This window comes from Acanthochromis polyacanthus, chromosome 16, assembly GCF_021347895.1.
Source record: "Acanthochromis polyacanthus isolate Apoly-LR-REF ecotype Palm Island chromosome 16, KAUST_Apoly_ChrSc, whole genome shotgun sequence".
NCBI classification, from domain to species: domain Eukaryota; kingdom Metazoa; phylum Chordata; class Actinopteri; family Pomacentridae; genus Acanthochromis; species Acanthochromis polyacanthus.
The window spans coordinates 38,259,565-38,285,132 of NC_067128.1; the positions used below are offsets into that span (position 1 = coordinate 38,259,565).

The 25,568-nt window shown below is 43.5% G+C and overlaps 2 protein-coding genes and 1 long non-coding RNA gene across 27 annotated transcripts; 2 read left to right on the forward strand and 1 right to left on the reverse strand.

Moving 5' to 3' along the window:
* The first annotated feature begins 1,438 nt into the window (after window positions 1–1,438).
* mcm9 (minichromosome maintenance 9 homologous recombination repair factor) lies at window positions 1,439–24,819 on the forward strand. 2 transcript variants are annotated; one of them, XM_022217900.2, is made up of 15 exons: window positions 1,439–1,573; window positions 3,090–3,263; window positions 3,727–3,877; window positions 4,684–4,790; window positions 6,766–6,972; window positions 7,059–7,140; window positions 7,398–7,598; window positions 7,669–7,794; window positions 8,892–9,011; window positions 13,393–13,567; window positions 13,656–13,858; window positions 14,739–14,942; window positions 20,022–20,104; window positions 20,405–20,550; window positions 21,975–24,819. In XM_022217900.2, the coding sequence occupies exons 2-15, from the start codon at window positions 3,099–3,101 to the stop codon at window positions 23,206–23,208; spliced, it is 3,204 nt and encodes a 1,067-aa protein (XP_022073592.1). In that variant the 5' UTR covers window positions 1,439–1,573; window positions 3,090–3,098; the 3' UTR covers window positions 23,209–24,819. The 2 variants fall into 2 exon arrangements, with proteins under 2 accessions (XP_022073592.1, XP_022073591.2); XM_022217899.2 differs by lacking the exons at window positions 20,022–20,104; window positions 20,405–20,550; window positions 21,975–24,819 and having other exon boundaries at window positions 14,727–14,989.
* LOC127530350 (uncharacterized) lies at window positions 2,139–2,662 on the reverse strand. 4 transcript variants are annotated; one of them, XR_007936936.1, is made up of 3 exons: window positions 2,545–2,662; window positions 2,304–2,391; window positions 2,139–2,259 (listed from the first exon to the last, which is right to left on the reverse strand). It is a non-coding gene; the product is annotated as an uncharacterized LOC127530350 (long non-coding RNA). The 4 variants fall into 4 exon arrangements; XR_007936935.1 differs by having other exon boundaries at window positions 2,304–2,413; window positions 2,567–2,661; XR_007936934.1 differs by having other exon boundaries at window positions 2,304–2,413; window positions 2,523–2,653.
* LOC127530321 (histidine-rich glycoprotein-like) lies at window positions 15,069–20,068 on the forward strand. Of its 21 annotated transcripts, XM_051936830.1 has the most exons (5): window positions 15,069–15,470; window positions 16,026–16,790; window positions 17,457–17,492; window positions 18,063–18,080; window positions 19,734–20,067. In XM_051936830.1, the coding sequence occupies exons 1-5, from the start codon at window positions 15,069–15,071 to the stop codon at window positions 19,971–19,973; spliced, it is 1,461 nt and encodes a 486-aa protein (XP_051792790.1). In that variant the 3' UTR covers window positions 19,974–20,067. The 21 variants fall into 21 exon arrangements, with proteins under 21 accessions (XP_051792790.1, XP_051792788.1, XP_051792789.1 ...); XM_051936828.1 differs by having other exon boundaries at window positions 16,026–17,492; window positions 19,734–20,068; XM_051936829.1 differs by lacking the exon at window positions 18,063–18,080 and adding an exon at window positions 18,225–18,242 and having other exon boundaries at window positions 16,026–17,492; window positions 19,734–20,068.
* Window positions 24,820–25,568: the final 749 nt, after the last annotated feature.

Genomic DNA, 25,568 nt, shown 5'->3' on the forward strand with positions numbered 1-25,568 from the left:
TGCTCTTCTGGACATCCTGTAAAAAATTTGGTGAAAATCCGTCCATGACTTTTTGAGTTATGCTGTTAACAGACAAACAGACAGACACACAGACAAACACACTCCGGTGATTACATGACCTCCTGGCAGAGGTAATAACCTCAGAAACACAGACCGAAGAAACATTTCACAATCAGAAGGATTTAATGAAGAAAGTCACAGAGCAGAGGCAGAAAACACAGAAACAGCCTCTACCTGTGGACAGGTGACATAGTTCAGAATCTACCTGTGGACAGGTGATGTCCTGCAGGTGGAGGTTCTGTGTTAGAGTGAAACCGAAGGTTCTCCTGTTTCTTATTATTAACCCTGTCCAGTTCGCGGAACTCTGAGGGGAAACAGCAGAACACTAATAAATAAATAAATAAATCTGTGAACATTACCGTAATTTCCGGACTATTGAGAGCACCTGAATATAAGGGGCACCCAATAAATTTAAAAAGAAAAAAAGTTTTATACATATATATAAGCCACACCTGACTATAAGCCGCAGGTGTCCACGTTGTAACATGAGATATTTACACAGAACGATTTTATTTAACTTGTAATTAAATACATACTTTCTTCCCGAACAGTGCCTGTAACACGGCAGTGAAACACATTGAGTCAGTTCACGCTGCCAACTCCAATGCACTAAGCTAAGCGCACTTAGCTTAGTGCTAAAACTTATCTTTAAGTTTTTTACTGTATTGTATATGATCGTGGTGCATTTCGCTTTGCCTCCGTTTTCACACTCGTCTCTGTAACACACACACAGCTGCAGCGCTCCTCCTCACGTCACATTCACACACACTCTCTCTCTCACAGACTCACACACAGTCACACACACATAACCCCCCCCCCACACACACACACACACTCTCGCTCACACACACACCGTAACCTGCCTAGGTTAAAGCAGAGCAGGCTTGGCCTGCAACAGCTGCATCATATGCATTTCTTCGTGTTTTCCATGTTAAGGGTGTGTGCATGAAGCGCGGAATGACTGATTTGAAGAATTTAGTGTGTGTTTGATTTAATTCGAACAGTGTCAGTGGTCCACTGTGACCTATTTGGTAATTTTATTGGTCTGATGTGACGAGGCTAAACTTAAAGATGGCATGAAACTCGCATGTAAAAAATCTGTACATTAGCCGCTTCGTTGTATAAGCCGCAGGGTCCAAAGCATGAGAAAAAAGTAGCGGCTTATAGTCCGGAAATTACGGTAGTTTAAAGAAGTTTCTAAGATTTTAATAAATTTATTGTTAGAACATTTTACTGGGATTCTGCGATACACTGCGCCACGCCCACTCTGTGACGTCATGTCAATGTGACCACCTTTTAAAACCAATCAATCAATTCTTCTGTGATGGATCCATGCGTTCCGCTCAGACCCAGCAGGGAGCGATATCGCTGCGTGTAGCTGTTTAACCGCCAATAAAGCTGCAGAAGAAGAAGAACCAGGAAGTGGCAGAAAGACCCGGGAAAGTCCGACTGTTTACAGGACATCCAGGAGAACAGGGCGGGTTCTGTCGGGTTCTGGTGGTTCTAGCAGACGGTAAGAGAACTTTAAGTCTGTTTTCAGGAGAACAGGACGGGTTCTGATGGTTCTACTGGTTCTAACAGGCGGTAAGAGAACCTTCAGTCCATCAGGACCGGGTTTTTAGATGACGCAGATTCTGTCGCTGCAGATTTAAGAGAATAAACCTGCAGCTGGTTTAAAGGTTCCTACTGCTGAGCAATACTTGATCAGAAACTGATCAATAACTGATCAGAACTACAGAAACTGATCAATAACTGACCAGAACTACAGAAACAGGTAGCTGAGCATGTCCATTGTTTCAGGTAGTAGAACTCCTGTCCAGAGAAGCTGTTTGTTCTCTAATATCAGCCTCGAGAACCGTTCTGTGTGGAACATCCTCTAGAAAAGGATCAATGATCTGAACATCTTATTCAGTGGTGAACTGTGATTGGCTACAGAACATAAACATGTAATTTAAGTAGTCAACTGTGATTGGCTGTTAATATTAATGTTATAATACTCATGTGGCATTAGATCAGTGCTCAGCTGCAATAAAACGGATCAATACCTGATTAGAAACGGATCAATACCTGATGAGAAACGGATCAATACCCGATTAGAAACGGATCAATACCCGATGAGAAACGGATCAATACCCGATGAGAAACGGATCAATACCTGATGAGAAACGGATCAATACCCGATGAGAAACGGATCAATACCTGATGAGAAACGGATCAATACCTGATGAGAAACGGATCAATACCCGATGAGAAACGGATCAATACCTGATGAGAAACGGATCAATACCCGATGAGAAACGGATCAATACCTGATTAGAAACGGATCAATACCTGATGAGAAACGGATCAATACCTGATGAGAAACGGATCAATACCCGATGAGAAACGGATCAATACCCGATGAGAAACGGATCAATACCGATTAGAAACGGATCAATACCTGATTAGAAACGGATCAATACCTGATGAGAAACGGATCAATACCCGATGAGAAACGGATCAATACCCGATGAGAAACGGATCAATACCCGATGAGAAACGGATCAATACCCGATGAGAAACGGATCAATACCTGATGAGAAACGGATCAATACCTGAAGTGTTCAATGACTGAATGTGCTTCAGATCAGTTTATTAGTTTGCTCACTGATCATCTCCCGATCAGCTGATTGGTTCTAAAACATGATCAGAGGTTCTTCTGAGATCTCCAGTTAGTCAGAGAAGAACCAGCAGATCTTCACTGGAGGATCTGAAATCAGACGGGTTCTAATTAGAGATCAGACTGATTGATCGATGATCAGTATCAATAACTAACTGATCCATTTGCTGCTTTCAGTATTTTCAGGTTGTTGATGGTAAAATAAAAGCTGCTGAACTCCAGGAACTGATTCTGTGTTTCACCAGAACCTCCGGTCCATCTGGTTTTAGGAGGACTAACTGTGTGGAGACGATGGATGAATGGAACCTCCAGGTCCATCTGGTTGTCTGTGAATTCATCTCCACCTTCCTGATTGGTTGTGTTCTCACAGGGCTTCAGGATGCTGATTGGTCCGGAGCAGGAGGCTCTGATTGGCCGAGTGTTTGAGTCCTACCTCACAGAGCATCACCATGGCGACCTGCTGCAGCTCTCTGGAGGTCTTCCTGAGGAGATCCACCGTCCTGTGGTGGTCAACGCCATGACGCTGTTCGAGACCAGCATGGAGGTATGAGAACCTAGAACCCAGTGAGTCATCCTCAGAGTAGAACCAGAAGTAGAACCTAGAACCCAGTGAGTCATCCTCAGAGTAGAACTAGAACCTAGAACCCGGTAAGTCATCCTCAGAGTAGAAATAGAACTAGAACCTAGAACCTGGTGAGTCATCAGACAGCAGAACCAGGATGGAACCAGCTTCATTAGATCCTGACTTTCTAACGTCGTCTGACAGCAAACAGCTGAAATCAGTTCTTAGATTAATGGATGTAGAACCGTGGTGAGAACAGTCCTGTCCTCACCACGGTTCTTAGATTAATGGATGTAGAACCGTGGTGAGAACAGTCCTGTCTGGAACACTGTTGGTTCTTATTCTCATGTTTTTATTTTCTAACCTGCTACTCCTTTAAGTTCTGCTGATGTTCCACCTCTGATCTAACCCTGGTGATGACGTTATGTGTTCTCCATGTTCTCAGGTTGGAGATTATTTCAATGCTTTTCCTGAAGATGTTCTGGCTGTGTTTAATAAAGTTCTACACAGAAAAGCTGTGGAGGCGTCACAGGGTTCTCCTCTCAGACCCAACGGAGAACAAAGAAGGAACCCAATGCTCCATGCCAGAATCACAGGTCAGGATCCAGCTGAGGTCCAGATGTTCTCAGGTCCAGATGTTCACAGGTCCAAATGTTCAGATGTATTCAGGTCCAGATATTCACAGGTCCAGATGTTCAGATGTTCTCAGGTCCAGATGTTCAGATGTTCTCAGGTCCAGATGTTCAGATGTTCTCAGGTCCAAATGTTCTCAGGTTCAGATGTTCACAGGTTCAGATGTTCACAGGTCCAGATGTTCTCAGGTCCAGATGTTCAGATGTTCTCAGGTCCAGATGTTCTCATGTCCAGATGTTCTCAGGTTCAGAGGTTCAGATGTTCTCAGGTCCAAATGTGGCTTGGTGGTAGAGTGGGTCATCTGCTGACCTTAAGGTTGGCGGTTCGATTCCCTCCATATGAAGTACTTTGTAGAACGCTTTGAGAACCATGAAGCCAGAAAACCCGTCAAGATTTACATTAATTTAACCCAGATTTAGGACTAGTTAAACCAGACTTTATCCCAGGTTTAGGACTAGTTAAACCAGACTTTTACCCAGGTTTAGGACTAGTTAAACCAGACTTTAACCCAGGTTTAGGACTAGTTAAACCAGACTTTAATCTAGGTTTAGGACTAGTTAAACCAGACTTTAACCCAGGTTTAGGACTAGTAAACCAGACTTTAATCTAGGTTTAGGACTAGTTAAACCAGACTTTAACCCAGGTTTAGTACTAGTTAAACCAGACTTTATCCCAGGTTTAGGACTCGTTAAACCAGACTTTAACCCAGGTTTAGGACTAGTTAAACCAGGCTTTTCCAGTCTTTCTGCTGACTGAGGTTTTATTCCAGGCCTGCCGGTGTGTCCAGAGCTGACCAGAGACACCGTCCCTCGGTCCAGAGATGTTGGACACTTCCTGTCTGTGACTGGTACCGTCATACGAACCAGCGCTGCCAAGGTAACAGCCTGTCACATGATCAGATTTCACCAATCAGCTAGTTCCACACTTTTAATGTTGAGTTTCTGCTGTAGTTTGAGGAGTTTTACAGCACAGTGAAAAAGTATTTGCCCCCTTCTCAAATTGTTATTTTTTAAAAAATATTTCTCCCACTTTAGTTTTTAAGACTCAAACAAATGTAAATATCAGATAAAGATAACCAAAGTAAACACAAAACGCAGTTTTTAAATGATGATTGTTCTGACCCTGAGAACTAGAGGATGAGGGGAGTTGCACACCAAAGAACGTAGCAATGATTTAATATTTTAAGGATAAAATCTATCCAAACCTACCTGCCCTGTGATAAAAAGTAATTGCCCCCCTGGTTAAATCGTGAATGAACTGTGGATAATCACATTTTTTGGAAAGCGAGTTCAGTTTCACCGATCACACCCAAACCTGATGACCTCCAGACCTGTTCAATCCAGAAATCATTTCAATAGAACCTGTCTGACTCAATGAAGATGACCAGAAGATCTCAGAAAGCTGCAGCTAAATGATCCAAACAGATTCAAGAACAACTGACATCTATCAGTCTGGAAAGGGTTCCAAAGAGATTTCTAAAGCTGTAGGACTCCAGAGAACCACGGTGGAGAAAACACAGAACAGTGGAGAACCTTCGCTACCGGAATTACCCCAAAGCACAGCGACGACTCATCCAGAAGGTCACAAAGGAACCCAGGAGAACATCTAAAGACCTGCAGGCCTCCCTGGCCTCAGTTAAGGTCAGAGTTCATGACTCAACAATAAGGAAGAGACGAGGCAGAAATGGATCCATGGCAGAGCTGCAAGGAGAAAACCACTGCTGACCAACAAGAACATAAAGGAAACGAACATCTGAATGATCCCCAAGACGTTAGGGAGAATATTCTGCGGACTGATGAGACTAAAGTAGAACTTTCTGGAAGGTGTGTGTCTCATTAGAACTGGAAAAAGAACATCCTCAACTGGTAGTATGATGGTCTGAGGACCTGGACGACTTGCTGTGATTGATGGAACCATGAATTCTGATCTCTACCAGAACATCCTGAAGGAGAACGTTCAGCCATCACTTCCTGACCTCCAGCTGAAGATCACTTGGGTTCTGCAGCAGAACAACGATCCAAAACACTCCAGCAAATCGACTTCTGAACATCTTAAAGAACTAAATGAAGGTTCTGGAGCGGCCGAATCAAAGTCTGGACCTGAATCTGACTGAAACACTGGCAGGACCTTAAAAAGAAGAGGGGACCAGAACATCTCCACAGAGATGAGAGACTCATTAGCAGTTCTAGAAAACGCTGCTGAGGGCGGAACAACCAGTTATTAGCTTTAGGGGGCAATTACTTTTTGACACAGGAGCAGGAAGCTTTGAATAGTTTTTATTCCTTAATAAATAAAATTATCATTCAAAAACTGCATTTTGTCTTTCTTTTGGTTATCTTTGTCTGATATTTACATTTATTTGATGATCTTCAATATTAAAGTGGAGAAAATATGCAAACCAATAAGAATCTGAGAAGGGGGCAGATACTTCTTCATGGTGCTGAACATCAGAATACAAATGTGAGTGTCAACTTTCAGTGTTTCAGTGAAAGGGTTAAAAATCGTCAGACTAAACTGCATGAAGTCACCCTGTCATACATGTAAATAACATGTTTAAAGATGTCATACATGTAAATAACGTGTTTAAGGAGCAGCAGCCGGGTTTCCTTTAGACTCTTCAGTGAATCTGAAGTGAACCTTTGAAACGTCTCAAATATAAAACATAAATTATGATCTGCTTTCTGACTGCTTTGGGGTAAATTGAGGTAGCTGGTCAGAAGGTGGCGCTGTGGGGGAACTTTTGATTTTTTTTCTAATGTGATGCTCTAAGATGTTAGTTCTTGTGAGAACGTAGATCTGAGGTTCCATGTGGGTGAGATGTTTCTCCTCTGATAACACTGGTTCCTCTCAGGTTCTGGAGTTTGAGCGGGACTACATCTGTACAAAGTGCCGTCATGTTTTCACGGTCCAGGCCGACTTCGAGCAGTTCTACACCTTCGTTCCTCCACAGAGCTGCTCCAACCCGGCAGGATGTAACTCATTTAAGTTCAGCTGTTTGTCGGAGGGCTGTGAACCTTCATCCTGCAGGGACTACCAGGAGATCAAGATCCAGGAGCAGGTAGGTCTGATCGTCTGTCATTACAAACCCTGAACACTCGTCCTGATTTATCTTCAGTAACATCTGGACCTTCACTTGCTCCTCAGGTGCAGCGTCTGACGGTGGGCAGCATCCCTCGCTCTGTGGTGGTGGTTCTTGAGGACGACATGGTGGATAGCTGTAAGTCAGGTGAGAGCTCTGAAGCTACACCTGAGGTTCTAATGAGGCTGAACCACCGGACTACAGCTCATATTTAAGTCCTGCTTCAGCTGAAGCTTCACTGCAACACATTTAGAACCACCATCGTCTCTAAAACCACCGAACAGAATGTAGTTCTGAGTTCAGCTGTTCTATCTGAGAACCTCCACAGCTGCTCTGCTCCATGTCCAGGTCCAGTGGTCAGTTCCAGAGTTTAGTTCCAGTGATGTTCTTGTGGTCTCCTCCAGGAGATGACGTGACGGTCTACGGGGTGGTGTGTCAGCGCTGGAGGCCCCTGTTCGAAGGTTCTCGCTGTGAGGTGGAGCTGGTCCTGAAGGCCAACAACATGGAGGTGAACAACCAGCAGACGGCTGCCACTCTGCTCATTAAGGACGTCCACAAGGAGTTTGAGGAGTTCTGGCAGAGTTTCAAAACCGACCCCATCGCCGGTACAGATCACACATATCGCTGCTGTTTGCTCCTGACCTCAGGTTGAACCCAGATGTTCTCTGTCTCCAGGAAGGAACCACATCCTGCTGAGTCTGTGTCCGCAGGTCTTTGGGATGTACGTGGTGAAGCTGGCCGTGGCCTTGGTGCTAGCTGGAGGCGTTCAGAGAGTGGACTCCTCTGGAACCAAGATCAGAGGTAGAGTTCTGGTGCTCTAGAACCAAGATCAGAGGTAGCGTTCTGGTGCTCTAGAACCAAGATCAGAGGTAGCGTTCTGGTGCTCTAGAACCAAGATCAGAGGTAGCGTTCTGGTCCTCTGGAACCAAGATCAGAGGTAGCGTTCTGGTGCTCTAGAACCAAGATCAGAGGTAGCGTTCTGGTGCTCTAGAACCAAGATCAGAGGTAGCGTTCTGGTCCTCTGGAACCAAGATCAGAGGTAGGGTTCTGGTCCTCTGGAACCAAGATCAGAGGTAGAGTTCTGGTCCTCTGGAACCAAGATCAGAGGTAGCGTTCTGGTGCTCTAGAACCAAGATCAGAGGTAGAGTTCTGGTGCTCTAGAACCAAGATCAGAGGTAGCGTTCTGGTGCTCTAGAACCAAGATCAGAGGTAGCGTTCTGGTGCTCTAGAACCAAGATCAGAGGTAGCGTTCTGGTGCTCTAGAACCAAGATCAGAGGTAGCGTTCTGGTGCTCTAGAACCAAGATCAGAGGTAGCGTTCTGGTCCTCTGGAACCAAGATCAGAGGTAGCGTTCTGGTGCTCTAGAACCAAGATCAGAGGTAGAGTTCTGGTCCTCTGGAACCAAGATCAGAGGTAGAGTTCTGGTCCTCTGGAACCAAGATCAGAGGTAGCGTTCTGGTGCTCTAGAACCAAGATCAGAGGTAGGGTTCTGGTGCTCTAGAACCAAGATCAGAGGTAGCGTTCTGGTCCTCTGGAACCAAGATCAGAGGTAGAGTTCTGGTCCTCTGGAACCAAGATCAGAGGTAGCGTTCTGGTGCTCTAGAACCAAGATCAGAGGTAGCGTTCTGGTGCTCTAGAACCAAGATCAGAGGTAGCGTTCTGGTCCTCTGGAACCAAGATCAGAGGTAGCGTTCTGGTGCTCTTGAACCAAGATCAGAGGTAGAGTTCTGGTCCTCTGGAACCAAGATCAGAGGTAGCGTTCTGGTCCTCTGGAACCAAGATCAGATGTAGGGTTCTGGTCCTGGATCAGTTTAACTAAGTGTGGCATCATTCTAACTGGATCAGTTTAATTTGAATATTTCCTCTCTGTTTTCCTGTACTTGGTTCTGGTTCTTCAGGTGAGTGCCACATGCTGCTGGTTGGAGATCCAGGAACAGGAAAGTCTCAGTTCCTGAAGTATGCAGCAAAGATTACGCCTCGGTCTGTCCTCACAGCAGGAATAGGATCCACCAGCGCAGGTAGAGTTCCTTCATCAGAAACATGGTTAGACGATATTACACACTGAATCTGTTCTTCAAACGTTCTAATAGTGTTCTTTAAAGGTTCTGACAGTGTTAACGCATTCTTTAAAGGTTCTAACAGTATTAACGTGTTCTTTAAAGCAGTGGTTCTCAACTGGTCTGGCTCCAGAACCCATCGTCACCATTCATGACAAGTTGCGACCCAAATCAAGGAAAATTTTTAACTTCTCAAATTAATTGAATGAAATGGTCGTGCAGTTTGAACCAGAGATAGTAGAATAGAATTTCACAGAATGCCAACACAAAATAAAACAAGTTTATTGATAACCAAAACGACCAGCAAAACCAAAATGACTTCAAGTGGTGATAATAGAGAGGGAAATATTCCCTTTAATGTTCAATTGGCTGCATTTTAATTTAATCCAAAATTCTTCACTTCAGTAACATCAGTTTTTTTTCACAGACTTAACATGCACAAACATAAAAAAAAAGTGCCAGCACTGAGCAGCAGTTTCAAAAAGAACTCAAACATGGAGCTTTCACTGAGTACCCACTTACTGAATATATAACAATTTCCTATTAAAACTATCCAGTCACTTCTTCAAGTATTAATCATAAGGCTGACAGCAATCAGAACATTTCAGTAACAATCATTTTTAACAGAGGATCCTCACTGTCTGAACCGACACAATCAACACTGCACTATGGGGGAAAAATCTGTTTCCTCAGTAGCAATTTTTATCCACAAACTGAAAATAAATTAAACAAAAAGTGCCATTCAAAATGATTCAAATACACAGAATGAACTTTTCTTCTGATTAGCGTATCAATAGGTAAATGCTGAAAAACACTGTGCTTTGAAGAAAATTAAGCAGCACTTATTTCCACCTTAGGTGTAACACTGATGTCACAGACCTGAGTTTGGAGGAATTAATGGGAGAACTGGGCATGTTATTTGCTCCGGACAAGAGCCTCAGAGTTGCTTTGTCGACTAGAACTCCAGACTCTGAGGTCATGCTCAATGTCCAGTCTGTTTCTGTGCTTTGTCTTCAGCCGAACCAGAGCTGAGAAGCCACGATCACAGAGATAGGTAGTTCTGAATGGCAAGAGGATCTTTACTGCACGAGTGGCAAGGGAAGGATACTTGTACATGCTCACTACCAAGATCTTGGCACAGTTTTTGAAAACATCGGGTGTTCTTTCCACTCCGTTTACTGTAATTTACCACTTGGATGACATCATTTAATGTTCCGTGAATCACAGGTAACATCCTTTGCTGCTAGCGCCTCCCGATGCAAAAAACAATGGTTCCATGTTGCATTCGGAGCTTTCTCAAGTATTCTCCTCATGACTGCTGAGTTTTTTCCTGTCATGGAGGCACCATCAGTTGTGATACCGACGCACATTTCCCAGCTTAAGCCCACTGAACTCAAATACAAGTCCATGGAGCCCAAAATGTCTTCTGCAGTCGTAGTAGTAAGGAGCTCTGTCACGCAGAGAAATTGTTCGTGTACCGGGCTTTGCAAAAGTTCTGTTACACGGTTTCATGATCTTTAGAGACGTTTACATGTCGGAGTGAAAAATTCCATGAAATAAACTGAAAGTTCTACCTTATAGGCAGGTGTCCTTAATACAATTTTTTTCTCCGGTGAAGTTGTATCAAGATGGAAGTCAAAAGAGTTGAGATATCTGCTCTCCTTCATGCTGGCCACAACAAGTCTGACAGAGCCAAGCAGCTGAACATCAGCCGGATGACCGTCCACAGAGTCATGGAGAGGCTCAAGAATGGTGAAGATCTTTCAGTGATCTTTCAAGAATGGTGAAGACCTGAAAGATCTTCACCATTCTTTAGCCTCTCCGCAACTCTGTGGACGGTCATCCGGCTGATGTTCAGCACAAAGGAGAGCAGATATCTCAACTCTTTTGACTTCCATCTTGATACAACTTCACCGGAGAAAGAAATCTGTATCAAGGACACCTGCCTATAAGGTAGAACTTTCAGTTTATTTAATGGAATTTTTCACTCCGACATGTAAACGTCTCTAAAGATCATGAAACCGTGTAACAGAACTTATGCAAAGCCCGGTACATCCTCGTCCCACACGTCTCATGTAAACAAGTGAAACTGCTTTGTTTGTGATGTCAGTAGATTCCTCCATTTGTAAAGCAAAATGACCACTTGCCTTAATGCAAGCTGTGTCTGTTGTTTGACGTCCTCCGACGTGTCTTCAATCCGCCTACTTATTGTGTCATTTGACAGATGTATAGTTTTAAGTTTATCAGCTGCAGATTGATCCAGAACCTCTCTGACCATGTCCATAGCTGCAGGTAGGATGAGGTCCTCTGCAATGGTGTGGGGCTTTTTCAATTTGGCAATACGATGTGCCACCTGGTAAGATGCACGCAGTGCCTGTTCTTGCTTCGAGCACGAAGAAGTAAGACACTTTGGTGATGTCCTCAAGTCGTCTTCTGAAATACTTAATGGGTTTATCTTTGAGAGAGTGGTGTTTTGTTTCCAAATGCCGCTTCAGTTTTGAAGGCTTCATGCTTTTGTTGTATCTGCGTTTCGCCATGCTCAACATCTGTAAATATACTTCGCAGATCTTTTTCTATGGTGTGAAATGGCGGGTGTCAACTCGCATTACAGAGAATTATCACCATCCACTGTTCAGGAGTATGAATGACACTCGATGAATTTTTTTCTTCGCATTTTTTCCCCCAGGCAAAGACCAGCGACCCACTGAAAACGGGTCTACAACCCACTTTTGGGTCGTGACCCACCAGTTGAGAAACACTGCTTTAAAGGTTGTAACACTATTAATGTGTTCTTTAAAGGTTTTAACAGTATTATTTAAAGGTTCTGGCAGTACTAACCTGTTCTGTAATGAAGGTCTGACGGTGTTAACTAGGGGTGTAATGGTACATGTATTCGTACCGAACCGTTTGGTACAGGCCCGTCGGTTCAGTACAGAGGTGTACTGCGGTACGAAAATTTTAAGACTATTAAGAATGTACAGAATTGTTTTAATTGCGAAACCTAAAACTTCGTAGTGCCCACAGCTGCGGTGGACCTTCTCCGACTCACAGTAGTGCAGTATGCGGAACTAAAAACAAGCAGGAGTTTCCAGGGACCCACAGGATGTGACGGATCGTTTATTCTCCTGCTGGAGCTTCATGGCTAATGCTAGCAACAACGAGAAGAAGCTGGAGCTGGAAGACGCTCCGGTGTCATTAAAATCACTCGTTTGGAATCACTTCGGTTTCCCAGTGAAGTACTAAAAAGTAGAAAAACAAATGGACCAGATGAAAGCCGTACGCCGACACTGAAGCGGTCCTCAGCTCTGCATCCAGCAACACGTCAACCTTAGACACACATTAGAAAAAGCATGATCCAAGTCTAACTATCCCTGCTGCTAGGAAAAAACAGAGAACTGTACAAACGATGCTCCCAGCATCATTTCATCAAACCCTGCCTAGCATTTCAGAACGGGCTAAAGCAATAACCAAGTCCATGGTGTGTTCATAGCAGCAGATCTACGGCCATACTCCGTTGTTGAGAACTGAGGTTTTAAACTTCTGATGAAGGTCAGCTTACAGTAACTTTACATTATTGCTGTGCTCTTTGCTATAGAAAAATGATTATATTGTATATTTTTTTAGCCTACTAGTATATTTATGGGCTGCATGCTGACCTAGTGGTTAGCACTTTGGCCTTGCAGCAAGAAGATCCCCGGTTCAAATCCCAGCCTGGGATCTTTCTGCATGGAGTCTGCATGTTCTCCCTGTGCATGCGTGGGTTTTCTCCGGGTACTCCGGCTTCCTCCCACAGTCCAAAAACATGCTGAGGTTAATTGGTTACTCTAAATTGTCCGTAGGTGTGAATGTGAGTGTGATTGTGTGTCTGTATATGTAGCCCTGTGACAGACTGGTGACCTGTCCAGGGTGTCTCCTGCCTTCTCCAGAGTCAGCTGGGATAGACTCCAGCACCCCCCATGACCCTAGTGAGGATAAAGCGGTGGATAGAGGATGGATGGATATTATATTTATATTGGTAAACAAGAGCCTAATTAAATGGTGTTGTTTTTTAAAAAAGCAATTGCATTAAAATATATTTCCTATTTTAGGTGATAGAGCCCCGTTATGAAGTTCCTTCTCATCCACACTTCAGCCACAAAGTCAGACCAGCTCTGATATCAGCAGGTTTTTTTTCTTTAAATTTTTCACCTTAACTGAGAACCGAACCCTGACTTCCGTACCGAAATATGTACCGATCCGTGATTTTTGTGTACCGTTACACCCCCAGTGTTAATGTGTTCTTTAAAGGTTCTGACAGCGTTATTTAAAGCTTCTAATGGTACCAACCTGTTCTGTGATGAAGGTCTGACGGTGGCGGCTGTGAAGGATGGAGGTGAGTGGCACCTGGAGGCTGGAGCTCTGGTTCTGGCTGATGGAGGTCTGTGTTGCATCGATGAGTTCAGCAGCATCAAGGAACACGACCGGATCAGCATCCATGAAGCCATGGAGCAACAGTCCATCAGCGTGGCCAAAGCCGGGTCAGAACACGTACAGAACTTTCTGGTAGAACCTCCACAGTGAACCATCTGCCAGTCCAGCAGGGTTCTGATGTTCTTTCTCCTCCAGGATAGTCTGTAAGCTCAACACTCGGACCTCCATCCTGGCAGCCACCAACCCTAAAGGCCGCTACGACCCCAGGGAGCCGCTGTCGGTCAACGTTGCTCTGGCCAGTCCTCTGCTCAGCCGCTTCGACCTGGTTCTGGTTCTGCTGGACTCCAGGAACCCAGACTGGGACCGCATCATCTCCTCCTTCATCCTGGAGGACCGAGGTGAGGAACAGTCCAGGATGTACCAGAGGAACACATGAACACGCTTCACACACATTAACATACATCCACATATAGCACGTATGATCATCACCCTGACCTGAACCGGTTCTCAGAGGAACCAGCAGGAGAACCTAACCCTGACCAGCCTCTGCAGTGTTGCTGCTGCATGACATGAGGTCAGCAGCTCACCTGTCCAGGTGAAGGTCAGATGTTCTTCCGTTTAGAACATACATGACTCAATCTGATCCGGTTTAAACTGGTTTTCTTCTGCTTCCTGCTGGACTGAAAATAAATTGCAAATTAAATCATCTGACAGAAAAATCTCTGAAAGTCATTCAGCCCTACAGGTACAATAGACACCTGCAGAGATCAGCCAATAGGAACAAGGTGTTCTCTCTGGGAACACCTGTGATTGGCTGAGATGTTGCACTGAGATCATAAAGTTCAGAATCTATCAGCTGTTAATAAATCAGATTTAATGAGCTCTGATTGGAGCGATGAATATGGATTTACTGCCGTCACTCTGCTTCTGTTCCTCAGCCCTGCTGCACCCTCAGAGTAATAAAATAATTATTACAATAATGTTATAAATAATATAACGTTGTAAGTAATAATAATGCTATAAATAATATAACGTAAGTAATAATAATGTTATAAATAATATAACGTAAGTAATAATAATGTTATAAATAATATAACGTTGTAAGTAATAATAATGTTATAAATAATATAACGTTGTAAGTAATAATAATGTTATAAATGATGACATTATAAATTATAATAATGTTCCTCAGGCCTCCTCCAGCTTCTGATGATAATAATCTTATTAATAATAACTGTAATTATTATATATTGTAATTATTATTAGAATGTTCTTCAGGCCTGCCTGCTGACTCCTGCATCCTCTGGTCCATGGAGAAGATGAAGGTCTACTTCAGTGTGATAAAACAGCTGCAGCCGCAGGTTTCTGACGAGGCCAACGTCATCCTAACGCGTTACTACCAGCTGCAGCGGCAGAGCGATGGACGCAGCGCTGCAAGAACCACCATCCGCATGCTGGAGAGCCTGAGCAGACTGGCTGAAGGTGAACATCTAGATCAGGTGGTCACATCACACACAGCAGAAAACTAGCAGTACTGACTGCAGTCCAGTCAGACAGGTGGAACCATGAGGTCTTCTGCTGATGGAGGGTTAGGAACAGGATGAAGATATGAAGCATTATCAGGTAGAGGAACATCATCAGGTAGAGGAACATCATCAGGTAGAAGAACATCAGGTAGAGGAACATCATCAGGTAGAGGAACATCATCAGGTAGAGGAACATCATCAGGTAGAAGAACATCATCAGGTAGAAGAACATCAGGTAGAGGTACATCATCATGTAGAGGAACATCATCATGTAGAGAAACATCAGGTAGAGGAACATCATCAGGCAGAAGAACATCATCAGGTAGAAGAACATCATCAGGTAGAAGAACATCATCAGGTAGAGGAACATCATCAGGTAGAAGAACATCATCAGGTAGAAGAACATCATCATGTAGAGGAACATCATCATGTAGAGGAACATCATCATGTAGAGGAACATCATCATGTAGAGGAACATCATCAGGTAGAGGAACATCATCAGGTAGAAGAACATCAGGTAGAGGTACATCATCATGTAGAGGAACATCATCATGTAGAGGAACATCATCATGCAGAGCAACATCATCATGCAGAGGAACATCATCAGGTAGAAGAACATCATCAGGTAGAAGAACATCATCAGGTAGAAGAACATCATCAGGTAGAGGAACATCATCAGGCAGAAGAACATCATCAGGCAGAAGAACATCATCAGGCAGAAGAACATCATCAGGTAGAAGAACATCATCAGGTAGAAGAACATCATCAGGTAGAAGAACATCATCAGGTAGAAGAACATCATCATCTAGAGGAACACCATCAGGCAGAAGAACATCATCAGGCAGAAGAACATCATCATCTAGAGGAACACCATCAGGCAGAGGAACATCATCAGGTAGAAGAACATCATCAGGTAGAGGAACATCATCAGGCAGAAGAACATCATCAGGCAGAAGAACATCATCAGGCAGAGGAACATCATCAGGTAGAAGAACATCATCATGTAGAGAAACATCATCATGTAGAGGAACATCATCAGGTAGAGGAACATCATCAGGTAGAGGAACATCATCAGGCAGAAGAACATCATCAGGCAGAGGAACATCATCAGGTAGAAGAACATCATCAGGTAGAGGAACATCATCATCTAGAGGAACATCATCTAGAGGAACATCATCATGTAGAGGAACATCATCATCTAGAGGAACATCATCAGGCAGAAGAACATCATCAGGTAGAAGAACATCAGGTAGAAGAACATCATCATCTAGAGGAACACCATCATGTAGAGGAACATCATCAGGTAGAAGAACATCATCAGGTAGAAGAACATCAGGTAGAAGAACATCATCATCTAGAGGAACACCATCAGGCAGAGGAACATCATCAGGCAGAGGAACATCATCAGGCAGAGGAACATCATCATGTAGAGGAACATCATCATGTAGAGGAACATCATCATGTAGAGGAACATCATCAGGTCGAAGAACATCATCCGGTTGAGGAACATCATCAGGTCGAAGAACATCATCCGGTAGAGGAACATCATCAGGTAGAGGAACATCATCAGGTAGAAGAACATCATCATGTAGACGAACATCATCAGGTAGAGGAACATCATCCGGTAGAGGAACATCATCAGGTAGAGGAACATCATCAGGTAGAGGAACATCATCATGTAGAAGAACATCATCAGGTAGAGGAACATCATCAGGTAGAGGAACATCATCAGGTAGAGGAACATCATCAGGTAGAGGAACATCATCATGTAGAGGAACATCATCAGGTAGAAGAACATCATCAGGTAGAGGAACATCATCATGTAGAAGAACATCATCAGGTAGAGGAACATCATCAGGTAGAGGAACATCATCAGGTAGAGGAACATCATCCGGTAGAGGAACATCATCAGGTAGAGGAACATCATCAGGTAGAGGAACATCATCCGGTAGAGGAACATCATCCGGTAGAGGAACATCATCAGGTAGAGGAACATCATCATGTAGAGGAACATCATCATGTAGAGGAACATCATCATGTAGAGGAACATCATCATGTAGAGGAACATCATCAGGTAGAAGAACATCATCATGTAGAGGAACATCATCATGTAGAGGAACATCATCAGGTAGAGGAACATCATCAGGTAGAGGAACATCATCCGGTAGAGGAACATCATCATGTAGAGGAACATCATCATGTAGAGGAACATCATCAGGTAGAAGAACATCATCAGGTAGAGGAACATCATCCGGTAGAAGAACATCATCAGGTAGAGGAACATCATCATCTAGAGGAACATCATCAGGTAGAGGAACATCATCAGGTAGAGGAACATCATCATGTAGAGGAACATCATCATGTAGAGGAACATCATCAGGTAGAGGAACATCATCAGGTCGAGGAACATCATCCGGTAGAGGAACATCATCAGGTAGAGGAACATCATCATGTAGAAGAACATCATCAGGTAGAAGAACATCATCAGGTAGAGGAACATCATCATGTAGAGGAACATCATGTAGAACAACATCATCAGGTAGAGGAACATCATCATGTAGAGGAACATCATGTAGAACAACATCATCATGTAGAGGAACATCATCAGGTAGAGGAACATCATCAGGTAGAAGAACATCATCAGGCAGAGGAACATCATCAGGTAGAAGAACATCATCATGTAGAGGAACATCATCAGGTAGAGGAACATCATCATGTAGAGGAACATCATCATGTAGAGGAACATCATCATGTAGAGGAACATCATCAGGCAGAGGAACATCATCAGGTAGAAGAACATCATCATGTAGAGGAACATCATCAGGTAGAGGAACATCATCAGGTAGAGGAACATCATCATGTAGAGGAACATCATCAGGTAGAGGAACATCATCAGGTAGAAGAACATCATCATGTAGAGGAACATCATCAGGCAGAGGAACATCATCATGTAGAGGAACATCATCATGTAGAGGAACATCATCAGGCAGAGGAACATCATCAGGTCGAAGAACATCATCCGGTTGAGGAACATCATCAGGTCGAAGAACATCATCCGGTAGAGGAACATCATCAGGTAGAAGAACATCATCATGTAGAGGAACATCATCAGGTAGAGGAACATCATCAGGTAGAAGAACATCATCAGGCAGAAGAACATCATCAGGCAGAAGAACATCATCAGGTAGAGGAACATCATCAGGTCGAAGAACATCATCCGGTAGAGGAACATCATCAGGTAGAAGAACATCATCATGTAGAGGAACATCATCATGTAGAGGAACATCATCATGTAGAGGAACATCATCAGGTAGAAGAACATCATCATGTAGAGGAACATCATCATCTAGAGGAACATCATGTAGAGGAACATCATCATGTAGAGGAACATCATCATGCAGAGGAACATCATCCGGTAGAAGAACATCATCAGGTAGAGGAACATCATCCGGTAGAAGAACATCATCAGGTAGAGGAACATCATCATGTAGAGGAACATCATCATGTAGAGGAACATCATCAGGCAGAGGAACATCATCAGGTAGAAGAACATCATCAGGTAGAGGAACATCATCATGTAGAGGAACATCATCATGCAGAGGAACATCATCAGGTAGAGGAACATCATCATGTAGAGGAACATCATCATGTAGAGGAACATCATCCGGTAGAAGAACATCATCAGGTAGAGGAACATCATCAGGTAGAAGAACATCATCATCTAGAGGAACATCATCATGTAGAGGAACATCATCATGTAGAGGAACATCATCAGGCAGAAGAACATCATCAGGTAGAGGAACATCATCCGGTAGAAGAACATCATCAGGTAGAGGAACATCATCATCTAGAGGAACATCATCAGGTAGAGGAACATCATCAGGTAGAGGAACATCATCCGGTAGAGGAACATCATCAGGTAGAGGAACATCATCAGGTCGAGGAACATCATCATGTAGAGGAACATCATCAGGTAGAAGAACATCATCAGGTAGAGGAACATCATCATGTAGAGGAACATCATCAGGTAGAGGAACATCATCATGTAGAGGAACATCATCAGGTAGAGGAACATCATCAGGTAGAGGAACATCATCAGGTAGAGGAACATCATCCGGTAGAGGAACATCATCATGTAGAGGAACATCATCAGGTAGAGGAACATCATCCGGTAGAGGAACATCATCAGGTAGAGGAACATCATCAGGTAGAGGAACATCATCATGTAGAGGAACATCATCATGTAGAGGAACATCATCAGGTAGAAGAACATCATCAGGTAGAGGAACATCATCAGGTAGAGGAACATCATCATGTAGAGGAACATCATCCGGTAGAGGAACATCATCAGGTAGAAGAACATCATCAGGTAGAGGAACATCATCAGGTAGAAGAACATCATCAGGTAGAGGAACATCATCAGGTAGAGGAACATCATCAGGTAGAGGAACATCATCATGTAGAGGAACATCATCAGGTCGAGGAACATCATCAGGTAGAGGAACATCATCAGGTAGAAGAACATCATCCGGTAGAGGAACATCATCCGGTAGAAGAACATCATCAGGTAGAGGAACATCATCATCTAGAGGAACATCATCAGGTAGAGGAACATCATCCGGTAGAGGAACATCATCAGGTAGAGGAACATCATCATGTAGAGGAACATCATCAGGTAGAAGAACATCATCAGGTAGAAGAACATCATCATGTAGAGGAACATCATCATGTAGAAGAACATCATCAGGTAGAAGAACATCATCAGGTAGAGGAACATCATCATGTAGAGGAACATCATGTAGAACAACATCATCAGGTAGAGGAACATCATCATGTAGAAGAACATCATCAGGTAGAAGAACATCATCAGGTAGAGGAACATCTCCACAGATTTCACCAGCTGATCTCCTGCTGTGGAGGTTTGACTGGAAAACCACCTGAGAGTCACAAAGGCAGGTCACCTGAAGAGACTCAGCTGAATGTGTGAAGCAGCAGAACTCTGACTCGGTTCTTTAACTGGTTCTTTAACTTTCAGCTCACTCCAGACTCATGTTCAGAGAGACGGTGACCATCGAGGATGCTGTCATCGCTGTTTCTGTCATGGAGTGTTCTATGCAGGTAGGAACTCACCTGGACACTGGCTTCAATTTGTTCTGTATTTTAGTGTTTAGTAGAACCTGTTTATTCTCTGACTCCTGTTCAGTTCTTTAAGCTTTTCTAACTAGAATAAAACCGGTCGGACCCTCAGACATCACTGGTTCTGTCCTCTTCTCGAATATGGACTCTGGTTTCTCTGAGCTGAGGTTCTGTTGAGTTCTGGTTCCTCTGAGCTGAGGTTCTGTTGGGTTCTGTCCTCTTCTAGAATATGGACTCTGGTTTCTCTGAGCTGAGGTTCTGTTGGGTTCTGTCCTCTTCCAGGGCGGTGCTCTGCTGGGAACCGTGAACACGCTGCTGACCTCGTTCCCGACCGACCCGGACCTTCAGTACCGGACTCAGTGCCGGGTTCTGCTGGAAGGACTGAAGCTGCCGCTGCTGCTGCAGAAGGAGATGGACCGACTGGACAGGTGAGCCTCAGAACCCTCACTGTTCTAAAGGTTCCTGTCAGAATGGGTTCCCTTAGTTTAGGTTTTGTATTTTCTGTGTTCAACCACAGAATATGTTGGTGGATGGAGACCTGAGCTGCTCCTCACCCACAGACCAGGGGTCGGCAACCTTTAACACTCAAAGAGTCATTTCGACCCGTTTCCCACAGAAAAGAAAACACCGGGAGCCGCAAAATCCTTTTGACATTTAAAATAAAGACAACACTGCATATATCGCTTTTTTACCTCTATGTCCTTGTTAATCAGTCGTGATTAATTAATTACAAAGCCTCTAATTAGATAGATTCATTTTTTTAAATTGTGTCCTTCCACTAATATTTATCTTACTTGGTTAATGTCATTTTTGCTCCTGGACCTCATATGTTACGTAATGTTAGCTGGAAATCAATATTTTGCGAATGTCTATTTAACTTGTAAAATCTATTTATCTATTTATCTTAAGCTAATAACTTTTCTCCGGTAAGTCGCTGCCCTATTTTCCCAGACGACACTCCTCTGACTCTCTGACCTGCTGCCTGGACATCGAGCCGTGTTCTTGTGAGTAACGTGTATTACCCTATCATGAGTACTTTTGACTCAAAGACGTGTCTTTCTTGGAGTGGAGCTTTAATATACAGGCTTGCCATTCTTGAGTACAAAACGATGTGAAACTACAGGCGTTGCTTCTCCAGGAGTAAAATTTTTTAAAAAAAGGCATGAAACGTGTGGGAATCGGAAGCTCCGTGTTGTCTCTCTTCTTCAGCTTTGCGCTCTCATGTCACAGGCACAGCACATCCGGTGGAGTGACACGTCAAAGTAAGAGCGGTAATTTCACAATAAAATTCTCTATATTAAAATGCATTGAAACGCGCCTGAAAGGCAGAACAATTTATTTTCCAAAGTTACAGGGAGCCACAACAGAGGTCTGAAAGAGCCGCATGCGGCTCTGGAGCCGCGGGTTGCCGACCCCTGGTCTAGATGTTCCTCAATAAACCCTAAGATGTTCCAGATGTTCCTGAATGGATCCAGCAGCAGATGGAACCACTGTGACCTGATTATTGACGCTAAATGATGATAACAGCGAAACTTCATGTTCATCTGATTTATAAAATCTATCAGCTGCTGATTTAGAACCAGAACTAGTGAGGAACCAAACACAGACCAGTGAGCTGCTTGTTCTAGAAGATCCAGATGTTGGATCATCAGCTGGTTTCTCCTCCTTTCTTCTCACTTGTTTGTGTGTATTGTTCTTCTTCATTTCTTCGTTTTTCATCTCGTAGTTCTTTCTTTTGTTTCTGTTTGTGTTTGTTTTGAGTCTCTGCTCACTTTCAGTTTTGAGCCTTTGCAGAACCTTCTGGTTCCATTTCTCCACACCTGATTGTAACTCCTTCTTCTCCGTTCTCCAGGCTGAAGACCAGCAGCTCTGAGGGTTCCCAGTTGGACCCACAGACTGGAGACCAGCAGAGTCCGGGTTTAGGATGGACTCTTCACAGCGTCTCTCCTGAGGACAGCAGCTTCATCCCAGCTCCACTGTCAGCAGACCACATCATGACATCCACTCAGGAGAACCACCAGAATGTTCTGAGGAACATTGACTTCAAACAGGACGAAGGTCCTGGAAAAAGTGTCGCCTCAGAAAACCCTCAGAAATGGAAGGAAGAACGTCACCGAGAGATTCAAAAGGTTTCTGAGGGTGTGAGATTCCAACAGCAGCAGAACCATCATCATCATGCAGAGGGGGTGGGGCCTGTGGTGGAGGGGGCGGGGTCAGTAGAGACAGGTAAATCTGCTGCATCAGATAAACTCCGTTCCTCGAAGGTCTTCCATCAGAACAAACCTTCTTCTGGTCCAGAGGGTCAGTGTGAGGATGGCAGAGACCCGATGAAGAACCTCAGAGCGGCGCTGAAGAACCAGACGGCAGCTGAAGGTCCATCTGACCTGCAGAAGAAGCTGTCAGGCTTCAGGTTCAGACCCACCAAGAGGAATCCAGTCAGTCCAGATGATTCAGCCACAAAGAACCAGCAGAACCTGGTCAAACATGTTCCTCAGGTCAGAGAGCAGAGAACAGCTAGAACCGGTTCTACAGCTGTGGAACTGGATCAGAGAAGAACCACTACAGAAGCTCTGAGTCCACAGAAGAGAAGAACCAACACTGGTGACCAGACGAGAACCTTCACAGCTTTAGAACCAAACTCCAATGATCTGCTGAGATCCAGCAGAACCGTGGCATCCTCCACTCGGGCCAAACTCTCCAGGTTCTCCTTCACATGTGCAGGTGACACTGGACATCTGAGTTCTAAAACAAAGAGAACGCTGAGTTCTCCTGACAGTCCTTTAGGAAAGAGGAGCAGAACCCAGCAGGTTCTACCCCTCTCAGCTGCAGGATGGAACCAGAAAGAACCTGCAACTGAAGCCGACTCCAGAACCGAGCAGACGGAGGTCCAGCAGCAGCACAGACCCAAACCGAGTGACGCTCAGGTTCCCTGTGGGCAGAACCGAAGGTGTTTTAGACGGGACCCCCCAACAGGTTCTAAAGGTTCTGCAGCTTTGTTCTCAGGACTGAGTCTGTTTGGTTCTGCTGAGCTCTCTAATGATGTTCTGGACACCAACTGGGACCAAGAGGTTCTGAAGAAAAGCTGAAGCCATCAGCTCGAGAACGTTCTACATGAAGAACCACACAGCTGGTTGTGATGATCAAGAATAAAAACATTCTAAATTCTGATCTCTGGGTTCTTTCCTCCTTCAGCACGTAACGGAACCAGACGTCTGGTTCTGGAAACGGAACCAGAAACATTTCTTTCTTTCTTCATGTTTATGTTTGGGCTGCACAGTGGAGTAGTGGTTAGCACTTTGTCCTTGCAGTAAGAAGATCCCTGGTTCAAATCCCGGCCTGGGATCTTTCTGCATGGAGTTTGCATGTTCTCCCTGTACATGCGTGGGTTTTCTCCGGGTACTCCGGCTTCCTCCCACAGTCCAAAAACATGCTGAGGTTAATTGGTTCCTCTAAATTGTCCGTAGGTGTGAATGTGAGTGTGATTGTGTGTCTGTATATGTAGCCCTGTGACAGACTGGTGACCTGTCCAGGGTGTCCCCTGCCTTCACCAGAGTCAGCTGGGATAGACTCCAGCACCCCCCATGACCCTAGTGAGGATAAAGCGGTGGATAGAGGATGGATGGATCTTTATGTTTGAAACTGAATCTTTGGTTCTTTTCAAACATTTTACAGAAAAATAATGTGCAGATTCTGAAACCCACCGCAGTAACAGACAGTTTAAAAACAGTGAACGGAGGATTTCTACTCTGCTGTACTGCAGTACACTGAAGTACTTCATTAATATTCAGTGTTTACTTCTTTAGATTTTAATCAGCAACCATGGTTGAAGTAAACTGTTGACTTTTTTTCAAAAACCTGTCTGAACCTCATGGAGCTGCAGGTCACAGTAGTACTACATTAAATACTTCAATATGGAGTACTGGGTCTGATGTTTGGTTTTTTTTTTTACTTTTTTTTAACAAGAACATGACAAATCTGTACACCTTTCGACACATAAGGGACCGTTTATCATTTCAAGCAGCAAATGTGTTTATGCATGCTCTGATTTTTTCCCATCTCAGTTATTGTATAACCTCCTGGTCACAGGCAACGATCACAACAATTAGTCCAGTAAGAATGATCTATAACAGAGCCTTGACAATACTGGCTAGAAAATCTGTTAGAACCCACCATTGTGAAGGTTTGCAGAGGTTGCACTTTCTTAATTTTGAAAATTTTATAAACTTCTGTAATTTAAAACGAATGTATAAATGTCTGTACAATCAAGCCCCTGAGGTTCTTGGACAGTTCATTGTTCCACTTAGAGCAACAGGCTCAAGAACACGCGGAGCCTTTAATGGGAATGTGAAAGAGCCGAGGAGAGACACTGTGTTTGGAAGATCTGCTTTTTCTGTTAAGGTTGCTAAACTGTGGAACTCTCTGTCACGCGAACTGAAACAAGACCGAGATCTAGGAACCTTTAAAAATGAACTGAAGCTGGTTTTAAAAGGGGATCAGGTCTGCAACCATTTTTAGATTGACCAGAATGTATTTGTCTTTGTATTAATGGTGGTGTTCTTTTTTCTCTCTCTCTTCTGTAAAAGCCCTTCTAGGGACGGACTTTGCAAATTAGCTCTGGCTGTAAATGTCATAGTGTTGTACATGTTTATTGTATACGCTGGTCCCTATTAAATAAACAATAAACAAATAAACTCAAATGTATACATAAGTACATCAAATGTAGATAACAATCACACCTACTATTAAATTGAGATTTAATAGAGGGAAAGAAAAAAATTAAAAAAACGTATAATGAATGAGGGATAAATAAATAAATGAATAAAAAAAGAATAAGTAAAGAATGAATAAGGAAGGAAGATTATATTAACCAATACAAGGGGTTCAGGATAAATTAACAGTTGTAATCAGAGTATACAGTTTGACTGCAATGGGAGTATTTATGTTTTAGACACTGTTGAAATAAGGAGATTTCATTTTTAAGAGCAGTCCATGAAGGGGGGGGGCTTAGCGTAGCGACACTTGTGAATATAATATTTTGTGAGAATGATCAAATTATTCACTAAAAATTCATTTTTTTATTCTTAAGAATTACACCAACTTGAATATTTTGAAAGGACCAGAAATCTATGTTGATGGAGCTGGACGATATTAAATCATTAAGAGACTTCCGTATATCTTGAATGATCTCACATCCATAAAACAGGTGCTCTGTCGTTTCTACATTCGTTTTGCAAATATAACAGTTATCTACAACTAATTTAAATCTTTTGTTAATGAATTCATTTGAGGGATAAATATTGTTGATGGTCTTAAAATGTATTTCTTTACATTTGGGAGGAACTGGGAATTTTAGGTATTTTGTACGAACAGCTGATATTTTAGATTTATCATAATCTTTGAGAGTAAGTGTGCTTTTGGCTGTGCATGGGTACAAAGTGTTGACTAA